This window comes from Lethenteron reissneri, chromosome 29 (assembly GCF_015708825.2).
Source record: "Lethenteron reissneri isolate LAM-NWPU_2019-01 chromosome 29, ASM1570882v1, whole genome shotgun sequence".
Taxonomy (NCBI): Eukaryota; Metazoa; Chordata; class Hyperoartia; order Petromyzontiformes; family Petromyzontidae; genus Lethenteron; species Lethenteron reissneri.
In genome coordinates, this window is record NC_083807.1 from 910,862 (window position 1) to 935,930 (window position 25,069).

Genomic DNA, 25,069 nt, shown 5'->3' on the forward strand with positions numbered 1-25,069 from the left:
CAAGATCGACGTGCATCGGTTTCATCGACGATCCAGAGGCAAGGTCATCCACTCGCTCACCCGCTCGCCCGCTATCTCGCTCGCACACTCAATTGCTCGTCCCCAAGAATGCTCAGGAGCGAGTCTGCACGCTCGCCAGTGAGCTGTATAGCTCTTTTTCATAAGCGATCTGCCCACAAATCATAGCTCAACAAAGTGGCTCATCAAGTGCAAATTTATAGCAGCCAAATAATCTGAACGCACGTTTTTACCACTGACCATCCAGAATTCCTGATGCCAGCACGCTCATTTCTTGCGTGTTCATTTATTAATCCCATTCGAGCTATCGTCCTTGCGTCGTCACGAGACAAAGGATCCATTCGGAACTCTCGCAGAGCAGCAGGGCCCTTCGTGTTGTGAGAGAACGGCCCTAAGAAGTGGAAAACACAGAGCTACTCCTGAGACAGCAAGCTCACCCCGCTCGCTCAACAGCCCGCATGTCCGCAGCACACTTGTTCTGACGAGTGGTCCATTAGTGAATGTGTCAATCACTCGGTGGTGCATTCCAAGCGTTTATCAATAATTCACGTTTGTTAATTTGCATCTCCCCAGTTTGCTAAGCCTCGCTGGCTCTGGGCTACGTGTGTAGGACAGCAGCAGCAGCAGGAGGCGGCGGTGGATGAGGGGGGGGAATGGGGGTGTTGATGATCTGAAACAGTGGAGCTCTCTCACTTCGAGTTTGCAAGTGGAATATCCCCATGCTCGCTGTGGCCAACAGAGGTCACTAAAAGCGAGCAGTGGTGGAGAGAGAGTGGACCGAGCCCAGCGATGGGCTGGGGCGGTTAAAAAAAACCCAGACCCAGAGCTCTGATCCCGACTCCGGATGGATTGTGCTCACAGATAAAATTAACCGCATGGTCGCTCAGGAGCTATCACGCTCGTTTGGGGGGCTCTGGCCCGATAATCAAGCGCCCATTGTTCGCTGTCGCTTTCTTGTTCGGAACTCTAATTACATACACCAGAGTTATTTAATAATTTATACCAAACGCCACTCCTCGGGAGCACCGTGAGGGTCTCACTCTGGGCTCAGGGCACCGTGAGAGTCTCACTCTGGGCTCAGGTCACCGTGAGGGTCTCACTCTGGGCTCAGGATGTCGTGAGAGTCTCACTCTGGGCTCAGGGCACCGTGAGGGTCTCACTCTGGGCTCACGATGTCGTGAGAGTCTCACTCTGGGCTCAGGGCACCGTGAGAGTCTCACTCTGGGCTCACGATGTCGTGAGAGTCTCACTCTGGGCTCAGGGCACCGTGAGGGTCTCACTCTGGGCTCAGGGCACCGTGAGGGTCTCACTCTGGGCTCAGGGCACCGTGAGGGTCTCACTCTGGGCTCAGGGCACCGTGAGGGTCTCACTCTGGGCTCAGGGCACCGTGAGAGTCTCACTCTGGGCTCAGGGCACCGTGAGAGTCTCACTCTGGGCTCAGGGCACCGTGAGGGTCTCACTCTGGGCTCAGGGCACCGTGAGAGTCTCACTCTGGGCTCAGGTCACCGTGAGGGTCTCACTCTGGGCTCAGGGCACCGTGAGGGTCTCACTCTGGGCTCAGGTCACCGTGAGGGTCTCACTCTGGGCTCAGGTCACCGTGAGGGTCTCACTCTGGGCTCAGGGCACCGTGAGGGTCTCACTCTGGGCTCAGGTCACCGTGAGGGTCTCACTCTGGGCTCAGGTCACCGTGAGGGTCTCACTCTGGGCTCAGGTCACCGTGAGGGTCTCACTCTGGGCTCAGGTCACCGTGAGGGTCTCACTCTGGGCTCAGGACACCGTGAGGGTCTCACTCTGGGCTCAGGGCACCGTGAGGGTCTCACTCTGGGCTCAGGGTGTCGTGAGAGTCTCACTCTGGGCTCAGGTCACCGTGAGGGTCTCACTCTGGGCTCAGGGTGTCGTGAGAGTCTCACTCTGGGCTCAGGATGTCGTGAGCGCGTCGTATCTGTAGCACGGTTGCAATTTTAGAAAATCTCTGAACCGGTTTTGACGCTCTACGCTTCATCAGCAGTCACGCTCGCTTTAAAGCAACGGTGCCAAACTGCCTCGGGTGTTTGTAGGCAAGGCCCCGTCTGTTATTAATGGGTCCGGGCGCGATGACAGAGACGAGCAAGTCACAGTCGTGAGGCGTCACTGTGGAGAATAATTAAGTCGCTAATTACGACAAGTGGATTGTTTATGCTGCTGCAGCTATGATCGCTCCGCTCGGCATTGTGGGAGCCGGGGGGCTGCGTGCTCACGCAGAACGCGTGCGTGTGTGCGGGACTTTGCCGAAAGAACCAAGAACATGAATCCCTGCAGTCACGAAAGCTTTACGTCGAAATTTGTCTGTACGTACTTCTACGAAAGTGCGTTTACATGAGACAAAGGCGGCCGGGCGTGATGCTGTCCCACCCACCCCCCTCCCTCGCGTGCCGCGCCAGCCTTCGTAGGTGCTTGATAACAGCACTTGCCCCCACAGTCTGTGCAGGCTATGCGGGGGGGGGGACCTTTGTCTTTGCTGTGTAAGTGTACACAGGTTTAGACAGCACCGCGAGGCTCACTCTGTCGCGTGCCCCCTCATCGCCCCGCCCCCACGGGGGGGGGGGGGGCGAGGAATGCCGTTGTCAAGGCAACAACAAAAGCGGTTGCTCCTTCAAACGGGCCAATGGCGAGTGAGCGGGGAACTGGCTGGGCTCGTTTGAATTTGAGACGAGGCCGACACGCGGACACTGAATGGGGGGCACGGGCAGTCGACGACTCGGGCACAATCCCTGCACAGCGACAACCACGGAGACGAGCGCTCGCGTGCGGCTTCATAATATTTATGCGACCTGTTGCAAACGTTGTCTTTTTAATTGTACAGGTTTTTTGTTGTTGTTGATGATGAAACCCGATTCAAGAGCTTCTTAGCTCACATGGCAATTCTAAATAAACTGTTCAATTGTATGTGTACGTACGTGTGTGTGTACGTGTGTGTGCGTACATGTGTATGTACGTCCGTGTGTATGTGTGTACGTGTGTGTACGTACGTGTGTGTACGTACGTGTGTGTGTACGTACGTGTGTGTACGTCCGTGTGTGTGTACGTACGTGTGTACGTACGTGTGCGTGTACGTACGTGTGCGTGTACGTACGTACGTGTGTGTGTGTACGTGTGTATGTACGTGTGTATGTACCTCCATGTGTGTTTGCGTAAGTCCAAGAAGGTCCAGCTTCAAATGAGTGCCAGGCACGACGTGTAATTCAGAAAGGGACACAAATGTGGCCGAGCGTGGTGCTTGCCACACCACGAACCCTTCGTGCGTCATGCCGGCCTTCATACGTGCTCGCTAGCGGCACTTGCCATAGCAGCCTTCTAAGGCTATTCGGGGGATCTTTGTCTGTGTGTCCGTGGCACTCCCTGTGTGGCTTTGCGACTCCCCTCATGCCCTTGTTCCTCTCACCCAGAGAAAACCCAGCACGCCTATGGCAAAGGCCGACACACTCGACGCTTCCGCACAGATCGATTTAACAATCCATTGCTGGACTGCCATCGCCTCGCTGCCTGGCCACAGCCCAGCTGTTAAACCCACGCGTGTAGCTGCACTGACAGGTCCAGAACGATGGTCACGCTGGATGCGGTCACAGAAAAACTAATCGTGGAATCTACCGATACACAAACAAACAAAAATCGCTCAAATTCGAAGGCTTGTCCAGGAGGGCCGAGGTCAAACCCGCTGGGTTTCCAATTCCACCGTCAGTGCCCTCGATACAAACGGAGATCCACGTCCATTCCCTAACGCGCCCGAGGTGGTACTCTCCGCGGAGATGGAGCGACGAAATCTGCCCGTGTGCAGGAGGCCAGGCGAATTGGTCCACGTAGGAGACAGACGACGGAGTGAGACGGACGATGACATGCCATCCTGTCACGACGGTCTGGTCTGACTCTTGTACCACGCGTGTGAGTGTATCTGCGTGTCCGTGTATGTGCAAGCCCTCCTGCACATGTAATTACATTGTACTGCCAGGTAATTATTACATTTACATAGAGAGCGTGGCGAGTTACGATTAGAGGACACAAGGCTCTCGTGCGGAGAGGGAGAGAGACGGAGCAAGAGAGATGGAGGTTGAGACGGAGAGAGAGACGGAGAAAGAGAGATGAAGGTTGAAACGGAGGTTGAGATGGAGGTTGAGATGGAGGTTGAGACGGAGAGAGATGAAGTGAGAGAATGCACAGGGAGAGGATGGGAGCACAAAGAGTCGGCCCATAGCGGCTCTTCTCTCTGGGTCCGTGTGAACGCTGGGCGCTCGATCGGTGAGGGGACACTGTCTGGCGGCATCGTGGGAACCGCGGGCGGTGGAGCGGTCGACATTGACCACCGCCCCGCCAGACGTTTCGTTTTAAATGTTTTCGGATTTTCTTTTTTTACGATTGTGGATGTGGGCTCGGATTTTTGGACCACTCTTCTCGGCATTGCATGCGGCTGTGGTCGATTGGTGACGATGGTGAACGTGGCTCCAGGTTAATTCTATATGCAGGCTTTCACGACCAACGTGATTCAAAGTTTGTTTCTTTTGTTTTCGATCATTGTAGGTATAAATGTAATATTCATAACCCTAGCCAACCTAGTCAAGTTGTCATGTGGGTGAACACGCGCATGGTGATCTTCAACACAAATTGTATACATTTTGCTGGGTCTTTCATTTTCAGAATAATACATTTTTATTAGATTGTCGGTAAAAGCACGGATGTAACATAGCATAAGTGACCTCATCGCTAGTCACGTCAAGTTTTTGGATCAACCCGAAACAATTTTTTTTCTTCAGATCATCCCAAGAGTTGTGATGACCGGGAGGCACCCCTGGGCGCATGGTCCACATAGCGTTGCCACCCATCCTGGTGCTCCCAGGGTCACCCTCCTGGGGAGCAGGAAGCAGCGGCTGCCGTCCTCCCGGGACGTTAAACCTCCTGGTTGTTGTCGGTTGCCTCCTGATGATGATGGGCGATAACGCTACGCGGCTCAGCACGTGGCCTTCACACGCAGCTCTTTGATACATTTGCTGGTCGTGACGCGTGTCGCTTTGCACGATGCCTGACGTTTCGCTCCACGTGCAGGGAGCTTCTTCGGCAAACCGAATTCGGTTACACCCACCGACAGGAGCGAGTTCACTTCTTTCAGATGCTGCTCCCAGGCCGTCCAGGGAAACGTCGGGTGGGGGGGGGGCCTGGCGGGAGCACGAACGCAACTCGCTCCACGGCAAACAAGGAGGTTCGACGCATTGTCGTGCGCAACTCGGCGGCTTTCATTATCGCCACCCCCCGCCCCCCTCACCCCCCACCCTGAGGTTTCAGGAAGGTCTGATCTAAAGAGACGGCTTCCACGTGGTAAAAACGCACCCTAATGAAATTGTGAGCGCGGCGCGCGGACTGTGGCGCGGGAAGCGCGGCAGGCAATCGGTCAGCGACACCGGGTTTGACGGCGGCGTTTAAGTCGTTTTGAAGACGGCCCTGCTTGGAAACATTCCGTTATTATTTTTTTTCTTCTCGTTTGAAGGTAAATAAAAGAGGAGAGCTCCCAAACGAGTGAGGCCCTTTCTTTGGCCGGAGATGTAGAAATGAAGCCCTGGAGAGGAATTTTAATGTTAAAAAAAGCACCGCTTCAATTAGTTATCGTCCTAAATGTATATTTTTGTACCGTTTATTTAATAATTTATTTAGCTGGTTGAATAAGAGATATGATTAAAGGTGGGCTTCTTTGAGGAAACCTGACAACGTCAGCAAGCAGAGAACAAAGACCACTGGGGAGGAGTGCGCCCTCGCCATTGCTCACACATCCCTCTCCCCTCGCTTTCCCCGCCCCCCCTCACCCATCTCTCTCTCTCCGTGCGGCGTGCGTGCCACGCGCGGTGTCTGCATGTGGGCCCTGGGGCTCCAGCTGCCGGGCTGAGCGGACAAATGTCACACCGTGCTTCTCCGCACCGGTGGGCTCCCCAAATAAACACGGCGCCTCGGGGCGCTCTCAGCAAACGCTGTTTCACCGGCGAGAGAGTCGATAAACACGGTCCCCGGCTTTGCAAAAAAAATCCGTTGACTTGTGGGGCGCACAGTACTCGCGCCGCTTCGCAGAAATCTCAAAGCAGGTTTTGCGATGCAACTTGAAACGATGGAGGGGCTGAACACCGGCTGAATAATAATGATGAAGATAAATTAGACTTGTGCCGAGGAGCCGCAGAGGAGTCGCTCGCTCGCGGAGAGAGGAGTCAGCTCAGAGGGGCTCCAGGAGGAGGAACCACAGACAAGTGAGGAAGGCGGCGGCAGCAGCAGCCACGCGGTGGTGACGAGCCGGTGCTGCCAACAATTGCTCAAGCTTGGCCGTTCTCTATACGTGAAGATGTTTCAAGCCAAGTGATGCTTGTATCACGCGTGTGGGAGGAAACCGGAGCGCTAGGAGAGCACGCGCCGTGCGCGACGGGGGAGCGGCGGGCAGCGGCGTCGTTACCACCGCCACTGCCGCTCCCCACCGGGTCGTTTGCTCGGTAGCTGCCACCCGTCACTCCCTCTCCTCCTCCCCGTCCTCCCTCTCTGCGCCCCTGGCTTACAACCAGGCGCTCCTCTGCACTCGCCTGATCCCACCGCTCGAAACCCCCGTTCCACTCACCTCGGCGTCGCTCTTCTTTGTCTCGTCAAAGGTCAAAGTGAGCTTCTGCTGCTCCAGTGAGCACCGAGCTGGTGCTAGTCTCCTGGAAATTCCCCGTATCGTTGGCAAGGGGAAAGTCTTTCCATAGTGCAACCACTGTTAACCTCCCCACAAAGTGGTAACCATTTTATCGACCCTGGAGGGGTGATGGGCCGGTTCAACCTCTAACCAGGAGTTGAACTCATGCTTGATGATTGGGAGCCGCCCGCTCGGCCGTTGGGCCACCTCCTGTGCTGTTTGATCGTCTGTGTGATTAGCGGCGATCGGCGGCTTCGTTGGAGAGCCCACGGCCCCTCCGCTCCCCCCCCCCCCCGCGATTGCTGCAGGTTCGTGGCGGCGAGGGTTGGCACCGACCTCTCGCGCCGTGGAGATAGATAACGGGCTGCGGTGGATTAGCCCGAGTTTCCCAGGAGGCGCCGCCGTTGCCCCAATCCACCCTCAATAAGCCCGGTGAGTGGTGGGGGGGAGGGGGGGTGTTGGGCGGAGGAGTCGGGGTGGGAGGGGAGTGGGAAAGTCGTTCTGGGGCTGCGAGGTTCATCTCAAACAAACACCGTGACGGGAATGGAATGAGAGAAAGGGGCATGCAGGTGAGTGAGTGAGTGAGCAAGAGAGCGAGCGAGGGAGTGAGCGAGTGAAGTGCCACCCCATTTCCACGACCGCTGGAAATGGCGCTGGCACAGTGCCAGCCGGGGGCTGCTCGATGCCGCCGCCGTGGCCTGCCTCGCTCCGGCAGAGTGGTTCATCTCAAGCAGAAGCCGAGGGCTCGGGAGACTCGCGTAGGGGATGAGCTGACCCAGCGACGAGTAGAGAGGTCACGAGGTCAAGGCAGAAGCGAGACGTATGCCCCGTAACGTACCTCTCCCCTCACCCCTCACCCGACCTCCACGCCGAGCCGGTGCGAGCGCTGCACCGTACGACTGAGGCGAGCGTCTCAGCGCCGTGCTCACCCAGAACTAGTTCGATGACATCTGCTTCTGTGGGCAATTCTCTAGTTCAGGGCGGTGATGGCGCTGCCCTGCGAGGGTGCCGACGGCGCAACGGGGAAACGCGCGGAACAACCACAAAAGCAAACGCCAGTGGAAACAAACCAAGCTGCCGGGCCCCATCAGGGTGTTGCCGAGAGTTCCTCATCTCCACGGTATGCGTTTCCGCCTTTTCATCAACAGCTCAATCTGGCTCCGTAGCCTGCAGTAACCTCACCTGGCAGTAGTAACGACACGAGACATCGTGCTGGGATGAGGCTACGGGGGTGGGAGAGTGGGTCGGGGGGGGGGGGCAGCAAGGCACAGGATGGGACCGGCTCGGCCCAATTCGGTGCGGTTCACTGTGGTTGAGTTCCGTTCGAGTTCGGTTGTGCGATCCGGCACGAATCTGGCCAAATACGAGCGGTCGCACAAATGCAAGCCGAGCTCGTGTGGGAGCCAGCGAGCAAGCAAGCGGATGGATGGGCGGGCGTGCTAGCAGGCGGGCGGGCGGGCGGGTGCACGGGGACGCTGGGATTGCGGTGTGGGTGGCGGTGGAGAGATGGGAGCAGTGGTGCGAGGAGGCGGTGGCAGCGGTGGACTGGCGCAGGTACTTACAGGTAATGCGCATACGAGTACGCGGTCCTCCTGGCGTGACACATGAGGTGGGGGGCAGCAGAGGAGTGAGCGCACGGGGCAAAACAAACAGAGAGAATGAGCAGGGCACGGGCACAACTCTCACGCACATCGCGACTCTCCATCCCGCTAGAGCCCTCTGCGATGGCAGTTTATGAAAAAAAAAATTATTTAGCCGACGTGAAAGTGAAATGCGATGCTTTAGGGCGCGGTTGTTGAGTTGGATTGTTATTGAGATGGAGGAAATGGGAGGGGGAGGGGGCGCGGAGGGGGGTGGGGTCGCAGCAGAGGCCAGGAGAGACAGCCGAGCCATGGAGCAGCGTCGCGGAACCGCACAGCGGCGGTGGCGTCGTGCTGTTCACATTGGGCGCGTGTCGCACGCAGCGCCTCGCGATGATGTTTACTCGCAGAGTGGGGCGTCCGCTCATAGCGCGAACGATGCGGTGAAACGGCGAGAGAAGTCTTGCGCTAAATTTCTATTTTAAAAACACGTTACTACAAAGAAAACAAGCAGCGCTCTTCGTGCAACCAGCGGTACAATCCACATAGCACCGTCTCAACCGTGTTCAGGCTGGTTAACCTACGAGACCTCACTCCGGTTCTCCAAGACTCGGATTCATCATCGATATCAGTGGCCGAGGGTTGGACGAAGCTCTGCAACTGTGACCTGAACCACAAATACGGCCCTGTGCTGCACTGCGTCTTCATGCCTCTCAACCAAGGATGACTACATCTGGTACTTGTGCCGTTCTTACAGCGCACGGCTATCCAGGAGGAAGGCGGTATGATTCACAGAAGAGTACAGGCTATCAGGAGTTCCACTGCTGGGCCCCTCTGCCCCAACTCCACGTGGGGGCCTTTGCTACCCAAGAGAAGAATAACTCCACGAAAATGTCCCCTGATCCGTCTGTGGGCCACTCGGGACCCACTTGTACCCACACACTTTGACCTACGACCACCATCGCATAGAGCATGGCACGAGTCCATGAGATGATCAAGCGGTGGGGGGCGATGGGGAAATATGGATGCTGGTGGAGGCGGATGGAGGGCAAATATGTGCTGAACTTCTTTTGCACCGTACGTAGCCAACCGTGCTAATCGGAGGTGCGGGGAAGAACAACAAACCAAACACAAAAAGCCGTTCTAAATAAATTAGTTTTGATGGTGGATGATTGATGGTGATGGCGGAGGATGGAGGGCGATCGTGGAGGAAGAAGATGGATGGAGGAGGAGGATGGAGGATGTATGATAGGAAAATATCAACCCATGGAGATCATACGCACGCACGCACGCACACAAACACGCACGTGTCCTTCACGCCGGTGCTCTGCGCTTTAACCTTTACCAGGGCGCCCGCGCAGTGCTAGCGCCACGGAGCCACCGCGTCGCAAACGCACGCTTGGGCCGCCGGTGCCGGTGATGTCCAACGCCACTTAAGGCCGTGGCGGCTCCATAAATTAAAAGTAAACACGCTTTAAATGAGCAAATCTGTCACTGGGCACGCAGTGCAACCCCCACTTGACCCACGAAGGAAATGCTAACCACCTCTGTGCCGGTGAGCCGAACGCGCACATTTCAATGTATGCATATTGATGCGTGCGTGTGTGCATGTGTGCATGTGTGTGTGTGCATGAGTGTGTGTGTGCATGTGTGTGTGTGCATGAGTGTGTGTGTGCATGAGTGTGTGTGTGCATGTGTGTGTGTGCATGAGTGTGTGTGTGCATGTGTGTGTGTGCATGTGTGTGTGTGCATGAGTGTGTGTGTGCATGTGTGTGTGTGTATGTGTGTGTGTGCATGTGTGTGTGTGCATGAGTGTGTGTGTGCATGAGTGCGTGCGTGCGTGCTGAGCTATCTAGGGCTGTGTCGCCACGTGCGTTTGCGTGCCCCTCGTGATGAGCCTGCCCCCGCGGGTACCGACGGGAGATGCATCACGATGCTCCGTGAGTGCCGTGTGGTGAGCGACGTGGTGAGTGACGTGGTGAGCGACGTGGTGAGTGACGTGGTGAGTGACGTGGTGAGCGACGTGGTGAGCGACGTGGTGAGCGCCGTGGTGAGTGACGTGGTGAGTGACGTGGTGAGTGACGTGGTGAGTGCCGTGGTGAGTGACGTGGTGAGCGCCGTGGTGAGTGACGTGGTGAGTGACGTGGTGAGTGACGTGGTGAGCGCCGTGGTGAGCGACGTGGTGAGTGACGTGGTGAGCGCCGTGGTGAGTGACGTGGTGAGCGACGTGGTGAGCGACGTGGTGAGCGACGTGGTGAGTGACGTGGTGAGCGCCGTGGTGAGCGACGTGGTGAGCGACGTGGTGAGTGACGTGGTGAGTGACGTGGTGAGCGACGTGGTGAGCGCCGTGGTGAGCGCCGTGGTGCGCTGGCCGAATGCGCTGAGCGCGGTGTCGGTGTGAGCAAGATCGCTGCGTGCGGTCGCAGTAGTACGGTGCGTTTGGCGTGTGTGACTGCAGTGTGCGCGATCTGAGGGTGGAGTGTGTCGTGGTGTGATGCAATCTGTGGGTGATCATGATGTGCCATGGCGCGCGTGTGTGTGTGTGTGGCCACGTTGTGGTGGCACCGTCACCGCACCTGCGCTTGAGGAAGAGCACCAGCACGAGCAGCAGCGCCACGGTGAGCACCGCCCCGGCCACGATCCCGGCCACGCGCACCGTGTGCTGCGCCCGCTGCTCTGGGACCGGCGCCGCGGGGGCGCGGGTGAACGCCGCCACTGTGGGGGGGGGGGGGGGGGGGCGGGGGTGGCGGGGTAGCGAGGGGGCAGGGAGGGGTCAGGAGGTCACGATCCTGTACAGGGCGTGCACACAACGTGATGAACGTACAGACCCGGACAAAGTAATGGTGCATTGCCAAAGTCATTTTGCATCCACCATGACTTTGGCAATGTTGTGACCACGATTGCCATCGTCTTTATCATCATTGGTTTTGTCATAACCAATCATCAACAGCACAGGTTATCACCATGGCAACAGGCTTCGGCCTGTAGAGGCAGCATTTGTTTCCATGCGTGTTCAAGAGCACGAGAGTTGGGCCATCGATACAACTTGGGAGCAATAGCCTTGCCTCTCAATCTCGCACGCACACATCCACATTCGCCCTCACATTCACACGCACGCACGCACACACACATTCGCCCTCAGAGTCACGCACACACACGCACACATTCACTCCCACAGTCACACGCATGCACGCACACACACACACATTCACCCTCACAGTCGCACACACGCACGCCGCCAGAGAAGCCCCTAACGAGACCGCGGCAGTGCGGTGGGAGCGGCGACAGCCGAGAGCTCTCGAGCGCCGGGTCTGCCCGCCGCCGCGACGCCTAAATCAAGGTATCGATTTTTGCTTCTTTAGCAAAAAAAAATATACAAACGCACACACGCGTGGACGGGAGCACGGCTCAGCTCTTGTTGCCGAGTCGTAAACGGGCGTGCGATATCTCTGCCGTAACAGATGAACAGCGGTCACTCGGCGGAATGCCAAGATTCCACCGCCACGGCTGCACACTCACCCACCGACCTCACCCACTCACCCACCCACCGACCTACCCACTCACCCACCCACTCACCCACTCACCCACCGACCTCACCCACTCACCCACTCACCCACTCACCCACCGACCTCACCCACTCACCCACCGACCTCACCCACTCACCCACTCACCCACCGACCTCACCCACTCACCCACCCACCGACCTCACCCACTCACCCACCGACCTCACCCACTCACCCACCCACTCACCCACTCACCCACCGACCTCACCCACTCACCCACCGACCTCACCCACTCACCCACTCACCCACCCACTCACCACTCACCCACCGACCTCACCCACCCACCCACCCACCGACCTCACCCACTCACCCACCGACCTACCCACTCACCCACCGACCTACCCACTCACCCACCGACCTCACCCACTCACCCACCCACCCACCCACCCACCGACCTCACCCACTCACCCACCGACCTCACCCACTCACCCACCCACTCACCCACTCACCCACCGACCTCACCCACTCACCCACCCACTCACCCACTCACCCACCGACCTCACCCACTCACCCACCGACCTCACCCACTCACCCACCGACCTCACCCACTCACCCATTCACCCACTCGCTCGCTCGCCACCACGTCCTCCGTGTGCAGAGCTACAAAGGGCCACGCCACATCCCCCGGTGTTCCCTGGCGCTGGGAGCTGGGAACCAGGGAACACCGGGAGATCATTCCGAAACCAGTGGTACACACCGCAGTGTTGCTGTGTGTACCACGGGTTTATGAATAATTCCCTGGTTCAGAGTAAACTACACCTCTCCGTGTGGCCATATTTAACATGGGATTAGAAGTGATGCCCTGTTCCAGAGAAGTTCAGCACCATGCTGCCGTGTTTAACTGGGGGTTGGTTGGCAAAGTGTTTAACACTGGATTAATAAAGTGCTCGTCTGTTTTAACAGCTGGTGCATCGCATGACCTCGCTTCTGATCCCACCCTTCCCTCTAATCCCCCCCCCGCATTCCCTTTGTCTTCCTCTCCGCCTCCCCCCACCCCGACCTTCTCCCCGCTCGCCGCGCCCCCGCGCCGTCCCAGGTGCCGCTGGCGTCAACAGCGCCTGCGCACGCCCGGACATGCGGGCGGCGCTGCTCCACGCTCCACCCACAGGATCTGGTGCCGCGTTTCCACAGCCACCGAGGACCGAGCCGGTGCGCCGACTCGCGAGACCGGGACGGATCGCTCAGCCCGGATTCCCGCGGCAGCCGTACCGGGCGGCGTCGGCCTCACGCGGGCATCTGGGCGCCGCTTCTCTCACTTGCGTATCCCTTTGCGCCATTGCTGTAACTTATGTTTGTATTTGTGTCGCAGAGTGCTGCTGCTCTCTTGAGTTTTCATCACCTCGGTTGCACAAGTCACGTGATCAGCCGTCAGCCAGTAGCCATCGAAGGAGCGATTTGCCACGCCGCTACTCCCGACGCAACCGGCTCATCAACCAGCTCAACAGATGTTGCTCCACAGCAACATCAGCCACATGAAGCAGCGGTGATAATGCCGCATTCCTATGGCAGGGCCGGGTTTCTCCGTAGGAGAGGACACCCGCTGGTTGCCTTCCCCACAAAGTGGTGTCAATTTTATCGACCTCGATGGATGATGGGCCCAATCAACCGCCAACCGATTGCGAGCCGCTCACTCTGCAGCGGAGGGCCGGCTGCCACTCCAGTGGCCGTGTCGCTTACCCCAAGGGAGCTGCACGCTCGACTCCGGGCAACGTCTGCCACTCAGGCTGTCCGATCCCAGCTTGGAGACGTTCTGGTGTTCAGTTTGACTGTCACGTGACGGACACCTCTACAGTGGCGCATGTGGCAAGGGAGCACTGCCCGGTTTGAAGAAAGAGGCATTTGAAGGGGACCTCAGAACTAGCTCTGCATTGTCAACTTCTAAAAAGCCGTTCACCAGCACCGGGGGTGGTTGTTATGCTGCTGAAATTTCCATCCCACGACGACATACGGCACCGATAGCAGCACATTTGATAGCTTCATCATCACCATCATCAGCCATGGTCTATCCGCTGCTGGATGGCTGCCTCCTCAAATTGTTGCCATCCCCACCCGGCTCACGCCACGCAGCCCTCCATCTCAGGGATGGACACGATCGCATCGCCTCTTCGTCGTCGTCGTCATCGTCAGCCATGATCAGTCCACTGCTGGATGACGTCCACGAGGAGTTGACGGGAGAGCCAAACGCCCACCATGGGACTGATTTAGAAAAACACTGAGCCCCAGCAGGCAGCGGGCAGCCCCATCGCTCGGCGCCGGGAGCGATTCTAAAACTCGCAGAGCCCCGGCACTGCCCCCCCCGCTCCTCCCCCCGTGAATTTTAGAGGTGCCACGCCTCATAAAATTGACGTTATCCCCACGCGCGACACTAAAAAAACCACAAACGCGTTTCCCTTCGCTCTTCATTCGGCGCGCGACTCCCCCACGATCCGTGCCTTGAAATACAACCCATCTACCCCCCACCCACGCCTCGCATTTCCAAGTCATTGATGTAAAATAATCAAAAAAATACAAACAGAGTGGCGCGAGGAGAGGGCGGTCATAGCGCTGAGCGCGGCGTCGATTACACAGCCCTCCCGGCAATCTCCGCCAGCAGCGCCACTGGGGTCGCCAGGGTCGCCAGGGTATGGCGACACCGGAGTGGAACAGCATCCACATTATCGGGCAGCACGCGTCATGGAGTGGCCCCGGGGAATGGAACGAGTCCGAGATGACGTCCACCGCGAAGATGGAGCGCCGAGATCCGGTCGTGCGCCGCGTGGATCGTTACATCGCCGGATGGCGAAAGGTGGCGATGGCGGCCTTCATCCAGCCGTGGATAGACCATGGCCGATGCTGACGTTGACGGGAAGCCGATATCGCGACAATCGTCATCAGGTGCCCAACATCGTCGCGGCGAGCGGAGGGGGGGGGGCACCGTGGCGACCGCTCGTCATCAGAGCCCCCCACCCCTCAGTCAGCCCAGCTGGAAATTAATTTAGAGCGGCATGTACGGGGGGTAAGAAAACAGGGGCGGGGGGGTGTCGGAAGGAGAGGGCACTTAAGGGGGTTTGGCTCGCGCGATTGTAGCGAGGGACGACTCCCAGGGGGCTGACCCCAGGAAACCGGCTCTGAAATTGAGATCCGTCTTATCGTGAGCACGATGCCTCCAGTGTTTACTTCCCCATCGGTGTTCACACGGCTGGGCGGGGAGGTTGAGTGATGGGGTCACAGTGAGCGAGTGGGTAGTGAGTGAGTTTGTGAACGAGTGAGTGGGTGATCGAATAAGTGAGTGGATGTGGTGAGTGATTGTGTGGGTGAGTGAGTGAGTGAATGAGTGTGTAGGTGGACAAGTGAGTGGATGAGTGCGATCATATAGGAGTATGTTGGTGGGTGAGTGCCTAACAGATTGAGCGAGTGTGTGACAAAGTGATTAAGTGAGGTCCAGTTAAACCAGGTGATTAACATTTTAGTGAAATTCACCGCAATCAGTCACACTCACGCACTCTGTCAAACGGATCATCACTGGAGTTGACGTGACCCCTGATCGCGTGACCCCTGATCGCTGACCCCAGACTGTGTGGGGGTCACAGCGACGGGCGCTCGGGAGCGAGAACGACGGTGAGGAGTGGGCGCGGTGAAGCGCCGGGGGGGTTAAGGGGGTCATGGCAGCGACATGGCTCTCGAGTGCCGTCCCACGCACTCGCCCGCCCGCCCGCTCGCTTGTCCACCCCCACTCGCCCATCCACCGACCCGCTCACTCGTTTGTTCGCCTACCCACCCCCCTGCGGTGGCGAGGAAGAGCAGTAAGCGGTTTCTGCCACGGTGATTGAGGATCGCGGCAAGCGTGGCGGCGTGGGTAATGGCGTGTGGACAAAACAAAAAAAGCGCCGCGATATTTAATAAACACGCTAATGCGTGAATGAAGAGATAAATAAAGCAAGGACGGGCAATTAAAACTGACGGCGTGCGATGCGGCCACCCACCCCTCCCCATCTCCCCCTCACCACGCCCCCCCACAGTGGCGCCGTCCGTGGCGGCGCCACTGTTTTTGGCGCAATGATTCAAGGCGTGTCTTGGTACGGGCACCTGAGCGCAGGGCACGGGCGCCCTGAATGATTAATTAATTATTCACCTCGGCACGATTCCCATTTATTGAGCAAATAAACACGAGCGCATCTCCGGAGGGATCCGTCACGGCCGCGGTGGCCCTGACGGGCGGAGTGGCCGCTGCCACGACCGCCCCGCCCCCTCCCGTGCGCTCCAAACGCGGCTTCCCCATGTCGGACCCGCGGCTCCCGACAGCCAACGCGGCTCCCGCTGATAAACACGGCGCGGTGGCGTCGGCGGCGACGGCACCGCGCTCGACGCGGATCTCTGGCGTGCGCTGCCCGCTCTTGATGCTCTTCCGTGAACGCGCGCGGTGACAGCATGTACACCACGGAGACGGAGCCGTAAAACCGGCTCCGCGCACAGGCGCTCCATGGATTGTGATGTCGCGAGGCAGCGAGTGATGGCGACGGCCTCGGGGGAAGGCCTTCATCAAGCAATGGATAGACCGTGGCTGACGACGACGGCGGTGGAACATCTCACACATGCACCCAAGGATTAACAGCAGCAGCAGCAGCCTCACCAGCCGCCCCACCGTCACCATCGCCGTACAGTTGTGGGGATCATTACAGATCTCGTGTTGCTCAGGAAGAGAGGAAGGTTGACCTGGGTGACCTCGGGGAAGGGTTAAATGGGGGGGGGGGGGGGGGTGTGAGGGGTTGGGACCTGACCTGTTAGGCGTTTGCCCCCGGAGCCCTTGTTAGTGCTGGTGGGGCTGAGGCGCGACTGCGCACTCAGCCCTGTGTCCGCAGGGAGAGGGTGCGTGGGGGAGAGACGAGGCAGAGAGAGTTAGGAGAGAGTTCGGGGAGAGTTAGTGGAGAGTTAGGGGAGATTGGGTGGGAGAGAACGGCTCACGGGCAGAACAAGACATAAGCGATAAGGCAGAGGAAGAATAGGTCACTGTGGGTGCCGGGAAATCAGAGGGCAAAAGTTGACAAGGCAGTATAGCACCACAGCAAACACTACGGTGCATGTACGGCATCTCATATCAAGAACAGGGGGTGGGATGAAGACGCGAGAGGATAGCGGGAAGAGTTTGGTAGATGGAAATGGAGAGAAATTAATCAACAGGACTGAGGTATGGGGATAATGGGAGGAGGTAGCGGTAGCGAGGGCGGCGAGGTGGTGAGATGTTAACTACCTCACCCGGTATACAGGAGGTCATGGGTCCGATCCCGACCCTGATGCTGGCTGTATATTTGGGGTTTGTATGCTTCTCTCCCCGTGGTCGTGTGGATTTTTCTCCGGGCTTTCCCTCCACATTTAAAAAATTGATTCGAATTTCGTTTTTAGAGGTCAGCTGGGGAGCGAGGGGAAAAGGGGGGAGGACGAGCGACTCGAGGAGGCGGCCACGCCTGGCTAGACGGGCGCCTGGCTAGACGGGCGCCTGGCTAGACGGGGGCCTGGCTAGATGGGTGCCTGGCTAGACGGGCGTCTGGCTAGACTGGGCGCCTGGCTAGACGGGGGCCTGGCTAGACGGGCGCCTGGCTAGACGGGCGTCTGGCTAGACGGGGGCCTGGCTAGACGGGGGCCTGGCTAGACGGGCGCCTGGCTAGACGGGGGCCTGGCTAGACGGGCGCCTGGCTAGACGGGCGCCTGGCTAGACGGGGGCCTGGCTAGACGGGGGCCTGGCTAGACAGGCGCCTGGCTAGACGGGCGCCTGGCTAGACGGGCGCCCGTCTAGCCTAGACGGGCGCCTGGCTAGACGGGGGCCTGGCTAGTCACTCGCTAACGAGCGCCGCTCCTTCAGTTGGGGTCTCCGCCGGACAAATCTCACCACCATGCTGCCTGGCAAACGGTGCACCGGCGGTAGTGACCGTGACTCTTGCACACACGGGGGCACAAGTGCACACAGGCACACACGGGGGCACACGCGCACACGGACACACGCACACACGGGGGCTGATGCGCACACAGGCACACAAACTAACCTTTGGAAGCCACTTTGACGCAGTCGATCTTCACTTCCTGTGAGCGCAAGGGGCACACAAACACCGGAGTCATCGGTTGCCCTCAACCGCACGCAGAGGGCGCGCGGCCACGCCCGCATCTAGACGTGGCCGCCCACCCCGGCGCTCCCACGGCCACGCTCGCCGCCTTCAGCAACCCATGGCCGCGCGCTCTGGCGAGGCCCTCATCCAGCAGGGGGTCGACAAGGGCCGTGTGTGCGCGCGGAGCCGTCGGCGTCGCAACATCAAGCGAACAGTGTGGCAACTCCTCCATGCGTTGGGAGGAAATGTATAACACAGAGCTACTTCTGAGATCCTGTCAAGTGACCATCCGCACACCAGGGCCGCCGTGCCGACCCACGCTTACGCACGGTGATTGGCAAGGCGTTACATTTAGCCGGGAAGCGGCGGCGACGGCCAGGTGGATCGCACGTGGCCGTCCGTAGCCCAGCGCCGTGCGGAAGCAGCGGCGAGGGTTGGCGGATCGCACGCGGATGTCGCCGTGAACTCCCCGCCGGCCTCGCCCACTCACCCCGCCGGCCTCGCTGACCGCCTGGAAGTAGACGTCGTAGCTCTTTCCGGGGTCGAGCGGCGGGTTCCAGAACGAGCCGTAGGTGGCGTTGTCGCCCACCGTGAAGGGCGTGGGCACCTGCAGGCTGCCGGGGGGCAGCTCCGCGGCAAAGTAGTGCCGGGGCGCCGCTCCCGCCGGTGCATCGGCCCCGTCGGGCCCCGGCGGGTAGGCCGTGGGCCGCAAGAAGCAGCCGCCCGAGCGGCGCGGGGCGCGGCGCTGGCGCTGGAGAGGAGGGAGCTCGTGGCTGCGCCGGCGCCGGGACGCAGTCTCCTCCACCACCAGCTGGTACACGCTGGGGGGGAGGGGTGGGGGCGGATGGTGAGGGGCCGCAGGCGCTCGGGTTAAAGGGCGGGCCGAGACGCTGGGTGCAAACGGCACATTACACTGCACCAGGTACGCATTTAAGTCGACTTAGGGGAAGTCCAGGTCCGGTTGAGATATTCGTTACCAATGTTGGTCGTCAGTGGGACTCAAACTGTGTTCCCCGGGTTCGTAGCGCAGTGTGCAACTGCTGTGCCAGCTACCACTCCGCATTCACACATGCACGCACGCACACACACACACACGCACGTACACTCGCACGTACACACGCACACACACACACACGCAAACACCTGACGGGCGCGCCCTTGGCAGTGGCCGGCTTGAGAAGCACGGTGATCGTCGTCTCCGTCTCCTCCAGCGGCCGCGATGAATCGTAGTCCGGCATGGATGGGGCTGCCGGGGAGGGGGGGGGGGGAAGGCAGCGGGGGGGGGGGGAAGTGAAGATGCTGCTATGCAGTTGGCAGGGAGCGAGCCGCCGTCTCCAGTGCGTGCGGTTTGCCACCGGAGGCGAGTTTGTTTGTTGCGAGGCCAAACCACCCCACATCCCTCTCCCCCATTGGGCCCCTCCTCTTCCTCCCCACACCCCGCGCTTTAACCCATCCACATCCCGACTCGCCGCCCACGCACTTTGCGTTGCCGCACTTTGGCACAGAGTGGGGCCACCATCCAATTAACGACTTAACGGCTCAATTAGCGGTTCGGCCACTCGACCACTCCACCATCCTCTGGATCGGTTCCCCGCGCGGCCCTCGCCGCCTCCTGCGCCGCGCTCACCGGAGATGTTGGTGCTGAAGTGAGTGGTGGTGGGCAGCCCGAAGCCGCGGCTGGTGCTGGCGCGAACGGTGACGGCGTATCGCGTGCCCGGGTGCAGCCCCACAAACAGGTGCCGGTGCTCGCCACCCGACTTGTAAACCTTCCCGCCGTGGCTGCTGGCGTCGAACGCGCCGTCGAACGAGGACACGCCGCGGTACGACACCTGCACGGGCGGGGAGAGACCGGGACAATGAAAGTCTGGCACCATCGTGGCACACGGGCAGTGGCGCTAGAATGAATGCGGCACCCCTTCCCCCCGTGTTCTACCAGCGGTAGCGCGCGAGCGATCTTAAAAGTTCACCGCAATCGTCTGTTTCTGTCACGTAAACAAATGGGTGCCTCTAGACCTTGGCCAGGCCGGAATCTTCCTCGTCTCTAGCCCCAAGCTAGAGACGAGGAAGATTCCAATCTCAGACTTGAGTTTCACACTCCTGCAGCTGCCTTAGTGTGGCTCTCCGAACCTTGCAAATTAATATTTCACGAACGTTTATTTGGCATTAGACCCATTAAGCCCCCGAACATCCACCCGATGCCGACTCTAAGGCCCCTTGAGAATTGGCGTCGATCTCCAATAATCCTGAGGGTGCCGCTTCAATCTGCCTCGTCGATCCTCAGGAATTAGCGACGAACCGAAAAAATCCTCAAGCAGCTTTGGGCTCTGAATTAATTTCCCACATTAATGTTGCAGTGTAATTGCCAGATTCACAGCCACTCTCACTCTTGGCCCGTATATAAATATATTTTTACGGCGCGATGCATAAAACACACGCGCGTGTGCGGGGGTGGGGGGGGAGGCGACAGGTTCACTCAGCAACCGGAACATAAACCGGGAACACGATCCGTCACATCGCGACGACTGGCAGCGTCGCTGTCGCCGCCGCCGTGTTCTGCCAGGAGCGTAATTGTTCATGACGGGTCTGGACGATGGCAATAAACGCAATTCAGGCCCCCCCCCCACCCCCCCCCCCAAGACTCCCGCCAGGACAAACGCGTAGCGAGGGCGTGCGGGTGCGCGGGCACGCTGGCATGTGGGGGCACGGGCACTTGCGTGCGTGCGTGCGTGCCAGGAACTCCGAGGGAATCTACGAGACGACGACGACGGCGGCGAGCGGTGGGTGGCGACGCGGCCGAGCGACGGTGCCGCATTTGCCCGCTCGTTATGGTGGATCGTGGTTCAAACCCAGCGATCCCCCTGGTCAATACGTCGGCAGGGAGTGTTAAGTGTGCGTACCGCGTGCCGCCTGCTTTGCGGTCGATGTTAAAGATCCCGTTGCATAATTTGAAAGAGAGTCACACCGCAAATTACATTGAAGGTTAACTGCCACAAAGCAACTGTCAGCCTCTGCCCATAACCTTGCGGTACAGGAACGGCACGAGCACCAATGGCACCGATGATTTCGTTGTGCTGGCAGTTTTGACAACTTCTGGACTGTGCTCCGTGGCCGGATTTCGAGTGCCAGCCGTGCCCATGGCTGAGTAACTCTCCACTGGTGGCATCGCGATGATGGGCACCAGTTGACGAGCTCCCCGGCGAACATCGTGGCCAAAGTTCACCACCCTCATCACTGCCACCACCATTACTGCCACCACCACCCCTCTCACCACACTCACCACCACCACCCCAGCGTGGATGAGACCGTCTGTCCGTCTGTGTACGTCCGCCAAAGAGCATTTCTCCCCTACTAAAAAATGCGTACCGATTAATGATTTATCTCCGAGTTACAGAATTCCATACCTGCCGACGCGCAAGCGCCCGAGTAGAAATGTATAATATTAAAATAAATAAATATCCACGTCACCGCACGAACGATCGACGGCATCTTCCCAACGTGTCGTCCCTCCCAAGTGGTGGAGGTGCGGGGGGGGGGGGGGGGGGCGTTGCATCGCGGCGCTCCGGAGTGCGCGGCCGCGCCGATACTCTATTAAAATGTCGATGTGGCTTCGACTGCGTGTATGGATTCTTTGCCGTGATCTTCACGGCATTAACTACAGCCCAGCATAGGGGGGCGGGGGGCGTGGTGTATTATGTGAACGCTAATGAATCTCTTGTTTGTCGCTGTTGTTTTCGTGAACGGGGAGGAAGGAGGATTATCGATCGCCCGTGCGTGCCGAAGGTGGGGGGGGGGGGGATTGCGCTTTAAGGAAATGAACGTGAACCTTTTGACGAGCGTCGTCACGCGAGCGGCGATCACGTGGTTACGTGGTCACGCGGGCAGTGCAGTGGTCACTCGTTCACGTGGTCTCACGACCGTGGTGGAGCGCCTGGCGGTGTTGCTGGTAGTGTTGCCGGTACGATTGCTCTCCCGTCGTTACGCGGATGGGAGATTGGATTGAGCGTTAATGGCTGATGCCCCATGCAAGGCTCGTTTAATCAGAATGAAAGAGAGAGCGGTGGATCTATTAATGGCCTCCTCTCTGCGTGTGTAATTGCAAAATCGCGTTATGGTTTATTATCTCACGGCTGCTTAGGGTGCCATTGGGAAAGCTGATCGGTGGTAAAAGCTGCGTGGCTGTGCGTGCAAGCGACTGGATGGGCGTTTGGGGCGCCGCAGTGGTGAGATGTTATATCCCTCACCTGGTATGCAGGAGGTCGTGGGTTTGATTCCGGATGCCTGAATATATTTGGAGTTCGAGTGTTTTCCCAGTGGTTGTGTGTATTTTCTCCGGGTCCTCCATTTCGTCCCTCCACATTTAGAATCCACACGCGTATTTGGTTGCTATACATTTCCATGCGATGAGCCACTTCGTTAAGATATCATTTGTAGCCAGGTCGCTTCCGAAAAAGAGCTATATAGCTTAGCGGGCCTTACCTAGTGAAATAAAAATATTTTATATGTATATATATATTTTGTTTAGTGTGTGAGCACATGTGCGAGCATGTCTGTGCGAGTGTGTCTGTGCGAGTGTGTGTGAGTGTACGCGTCAGAGCGTGCATGTGACAGCGTGTGCGAGTGTTTGTGCGAGTGTGTATGTATGCGTGAGACCGTGTGCGTGCGAGCGTGCAGAAATGCCCCCGTGATGATTTATTTTTCAGGCGTGAGGGGGGAAAATATGAAAACTCCAGCCACCCACAGCATGTTTGCCCGGGCAGTAATACCCGGCTAGATTACGCACGCGCGGCCAAGTGTGAGATTGTGACCACGTGTTTGCGTGCGTGCACAGCCTGCGCTCGCCACGAAGCCCAAATGATGCGTGGTGCGTGCGCGCGTATCGCGAGCACGTGCGCGTGTCTGAGGGTCCGCGCATGTGTGCGCGCGTGTCCCACCCGGGGTGCTCGCGGATCACTATTTCTCTGCTGTCACCGCGCATCGCGATTGATGGCGCGCGCCTCCCCGCTGCGGCACGGCCGCGGCGTGTCGCTTCCGCTCGGAGCGACCGGCACCGCACGGAGCCCGGCATCGGCCCCCCCCCCACCCCCCTCCCTGTTACCCCGAGCCCCGGCTCGCCCGGGGGAAAGCAACCCCCCCTCCCCGCCACCCCCACCCTTTAACCCATCCGCACCCCATCTCGCCACCGATGTGTTTGTTTCACATTGTGCCACCTTGGGGCACAATGGGGCCATCCAATTAAACATTTAAGAAACGATTATCGGCTTGATCACTCGGACAATGAGAGAGTGCAAAATGTTTTGGTTTTAATAAAAGGCCCAATTCCGTTTCAACGTGTGCCGCTGGACGGGAGGTGATGATGGGCGGGACCTGGTAATGTCATCATCAGCCATGTCCTGGGCATGACTAGTCCGGGGTTTCCCACCTTCAAAAGGCAGATGTGGGGGGTGTGGAACTATTTTCGAAGGGGCCTGAGTAACGACCACAAACAATTTAATAAATTACAGGTTTCAGTCAATTCACCGAGTTCATTCATAAACGACTCACTGCGTGAGCTCTACTCTTGAGTTGCACAACCAGCATTTGATGAGCTCATTCAAAAGAGGATTGGCAGGACCCTCCTGAAAACGAGTCTCGAGTCTCTGTGATCCTACGTCACTGGATAAGTGACATGGTTGTAACTGTGGGTCACGACCCCCCCACCCCTCCTACCCTCCTCCACCCGGGGGTCGTGAACCAGGGCGTTAATAAATAACGAGGTGGGCCACCGCCGGTTTAAATCGCCGAAATAAAATCACATTTGAGTTCATTGATCGCAGGAATGACGCGCTTGCTGCAACCATTCACGGATGCGATGTCCGTGGTGATCCCAACGCCCCCCCCGGGGCAAGGCTACCACGGAGGTCAATCATCCTCTCGGTCTGCACCCCGCAGGCTACGTCGCCTTCTTGGCCAAATAAATTGAGGTATCAATTTTTTTTGGTCTTTTCCCCCCGCAGTTTTATGACCGAGAATCCGTTCTGAGCTCTCGCAGAGCAGCGCGGCACCGCCGTGTGAAGAGCACGGTCCACGGAAGCGGACATCACAGAGCCGCCTCCGATATCGCTGGTGCACGCGCTACGGGGTACCACTTTCCCACCCGCTCTTGCCACCGACAGTGACTTTCACCACATCACCGATATTTTTGATTCTAAAAGCTGGAATGAGGTCCATACACAAATGTTGATGTTATTCTTGAGTGCAGTCTTTGGAGAGCGGTATATCGATCATGGCTGCTGCTGCTAACGACGACGATAATGATGATGACGATGGTATTGATGACGACGGAACCTTTGGTGTATGTTGAACTTCTTTTGCACCGTATGTAGCCACCCATTAATTGGTCGGCTACGATGCGAGCTGCAGAGCAAGATGCGCGACGCGAGCTGGGTAATCGTCACACGAGCACTCGGACACGAAGCGGCAGCGCGTGGCACCAGCGGTGCTGCGCGCGGTGCGAGGCACGGCCCTTCGGTAATTTGATTGGCAAAAATCTAATTACCGAAGGTGGTGGCGTCTGCCACAGTCACCTCAAGTCAGTCCACGCAAGGCACCCGGGTCTGTCCCGTGACCTCCTGCCAGCAGCGAGCCTTCCAAACGCCACGCGACGGCCTCAAAGCGCACCTAGCCTGGCGCAAGCGATTGCGGCGACGTCAAGGTCGCGAGACGATTCCTGGCACGAGCGTGCCGTCGCTCCGCAGGCGGGGGGGGGGGGGGGGGGGGGGGGCGGGGGGGGGCGAGGGCCAAGATAAGGGCCAGGGGGGGCGGGGAGGGCCTCACCTCGTAGAGCGTGATCACCCCGTTGCTCTCGCTGGGCTCCCCCCACTGCACCTGCAGCTTCTCCTCGAAGCTCTGCGCCTTCAACGACTGCAGGGTCACCGGGCTCGGCACTGCCAGGCACACGCACGGTGACGACACGTTTCCCCCGCGGTCAGATTGAATAAACAAACAAATACAGCGAACGTCTGGCCAAGACGAGGAATTTGAGATCATCAGCAGCAGCGTCGCCCCCCACAAACGACGGACCACCTCGTCAATCCGTGCGCCTCCCCCGCTCCTTCTGAGGAGGTAGAGAAGCCGTCCAGAGTGTGATCCAAACTGTGGACGACTCGCTGCTCACCGACA

General features: G+C 58.6%; 1 protein-coding gene across 8 annotated transcripts in view; it reads right to left on the reverse strand.

Annotated features, from left to right (window-relative positions):
• The window catches only part of LOC133349119 (receptor-type tyrosine-protein phosphatase kappa-like), a 149,304-nt gene that overhangs the window by 36,596 nt on the left and 87,639 nt on the right, over positions 1-25,069 (reverse strand). For 4 of the 8 annotated variants that reach the window (XM_061562316.1, XM_061562315.1, XM_061562320.1 and 1 more), the window contains exons 11-18: positions 24,725-24,834; positions 19,539-19,740; positions 19,055-19,157; positions 18,402-18,732; positions 17,852-17,888; positions 16,592-16,660; positions 10,848-10,986; positions 8,254-8,283 (exon numbers count right to left, since the gene is read on the reverse strand). In XM_061562316.1, the coding sequence (XP_061418300.1) occupies positions 8,254-8,283; positions 10,848-10,986; positions 16,592-16,660; positions 17,852-17,888; positions 18,402-18,732; positions 19,055-19,157; positions 19,539-19,740; positions 24,725-24,834 (1,021 nt within the window). The remainder of the gene's footprint in view (positions 1-8,253; positions 8,284-10,847; positions 10,987-16,591; positions 16,661-17,851; positions 17,889-18,401; positions 18,733-19,054; positions 19,158-19,538; positions 19,741-24,724; positions 24,835-25,069) is intronic. The other 4 variants (XM_061562318.1, XM_061562322.1, XM_061562319.1 and 1 more) reach the window with 3 other exon arrangements.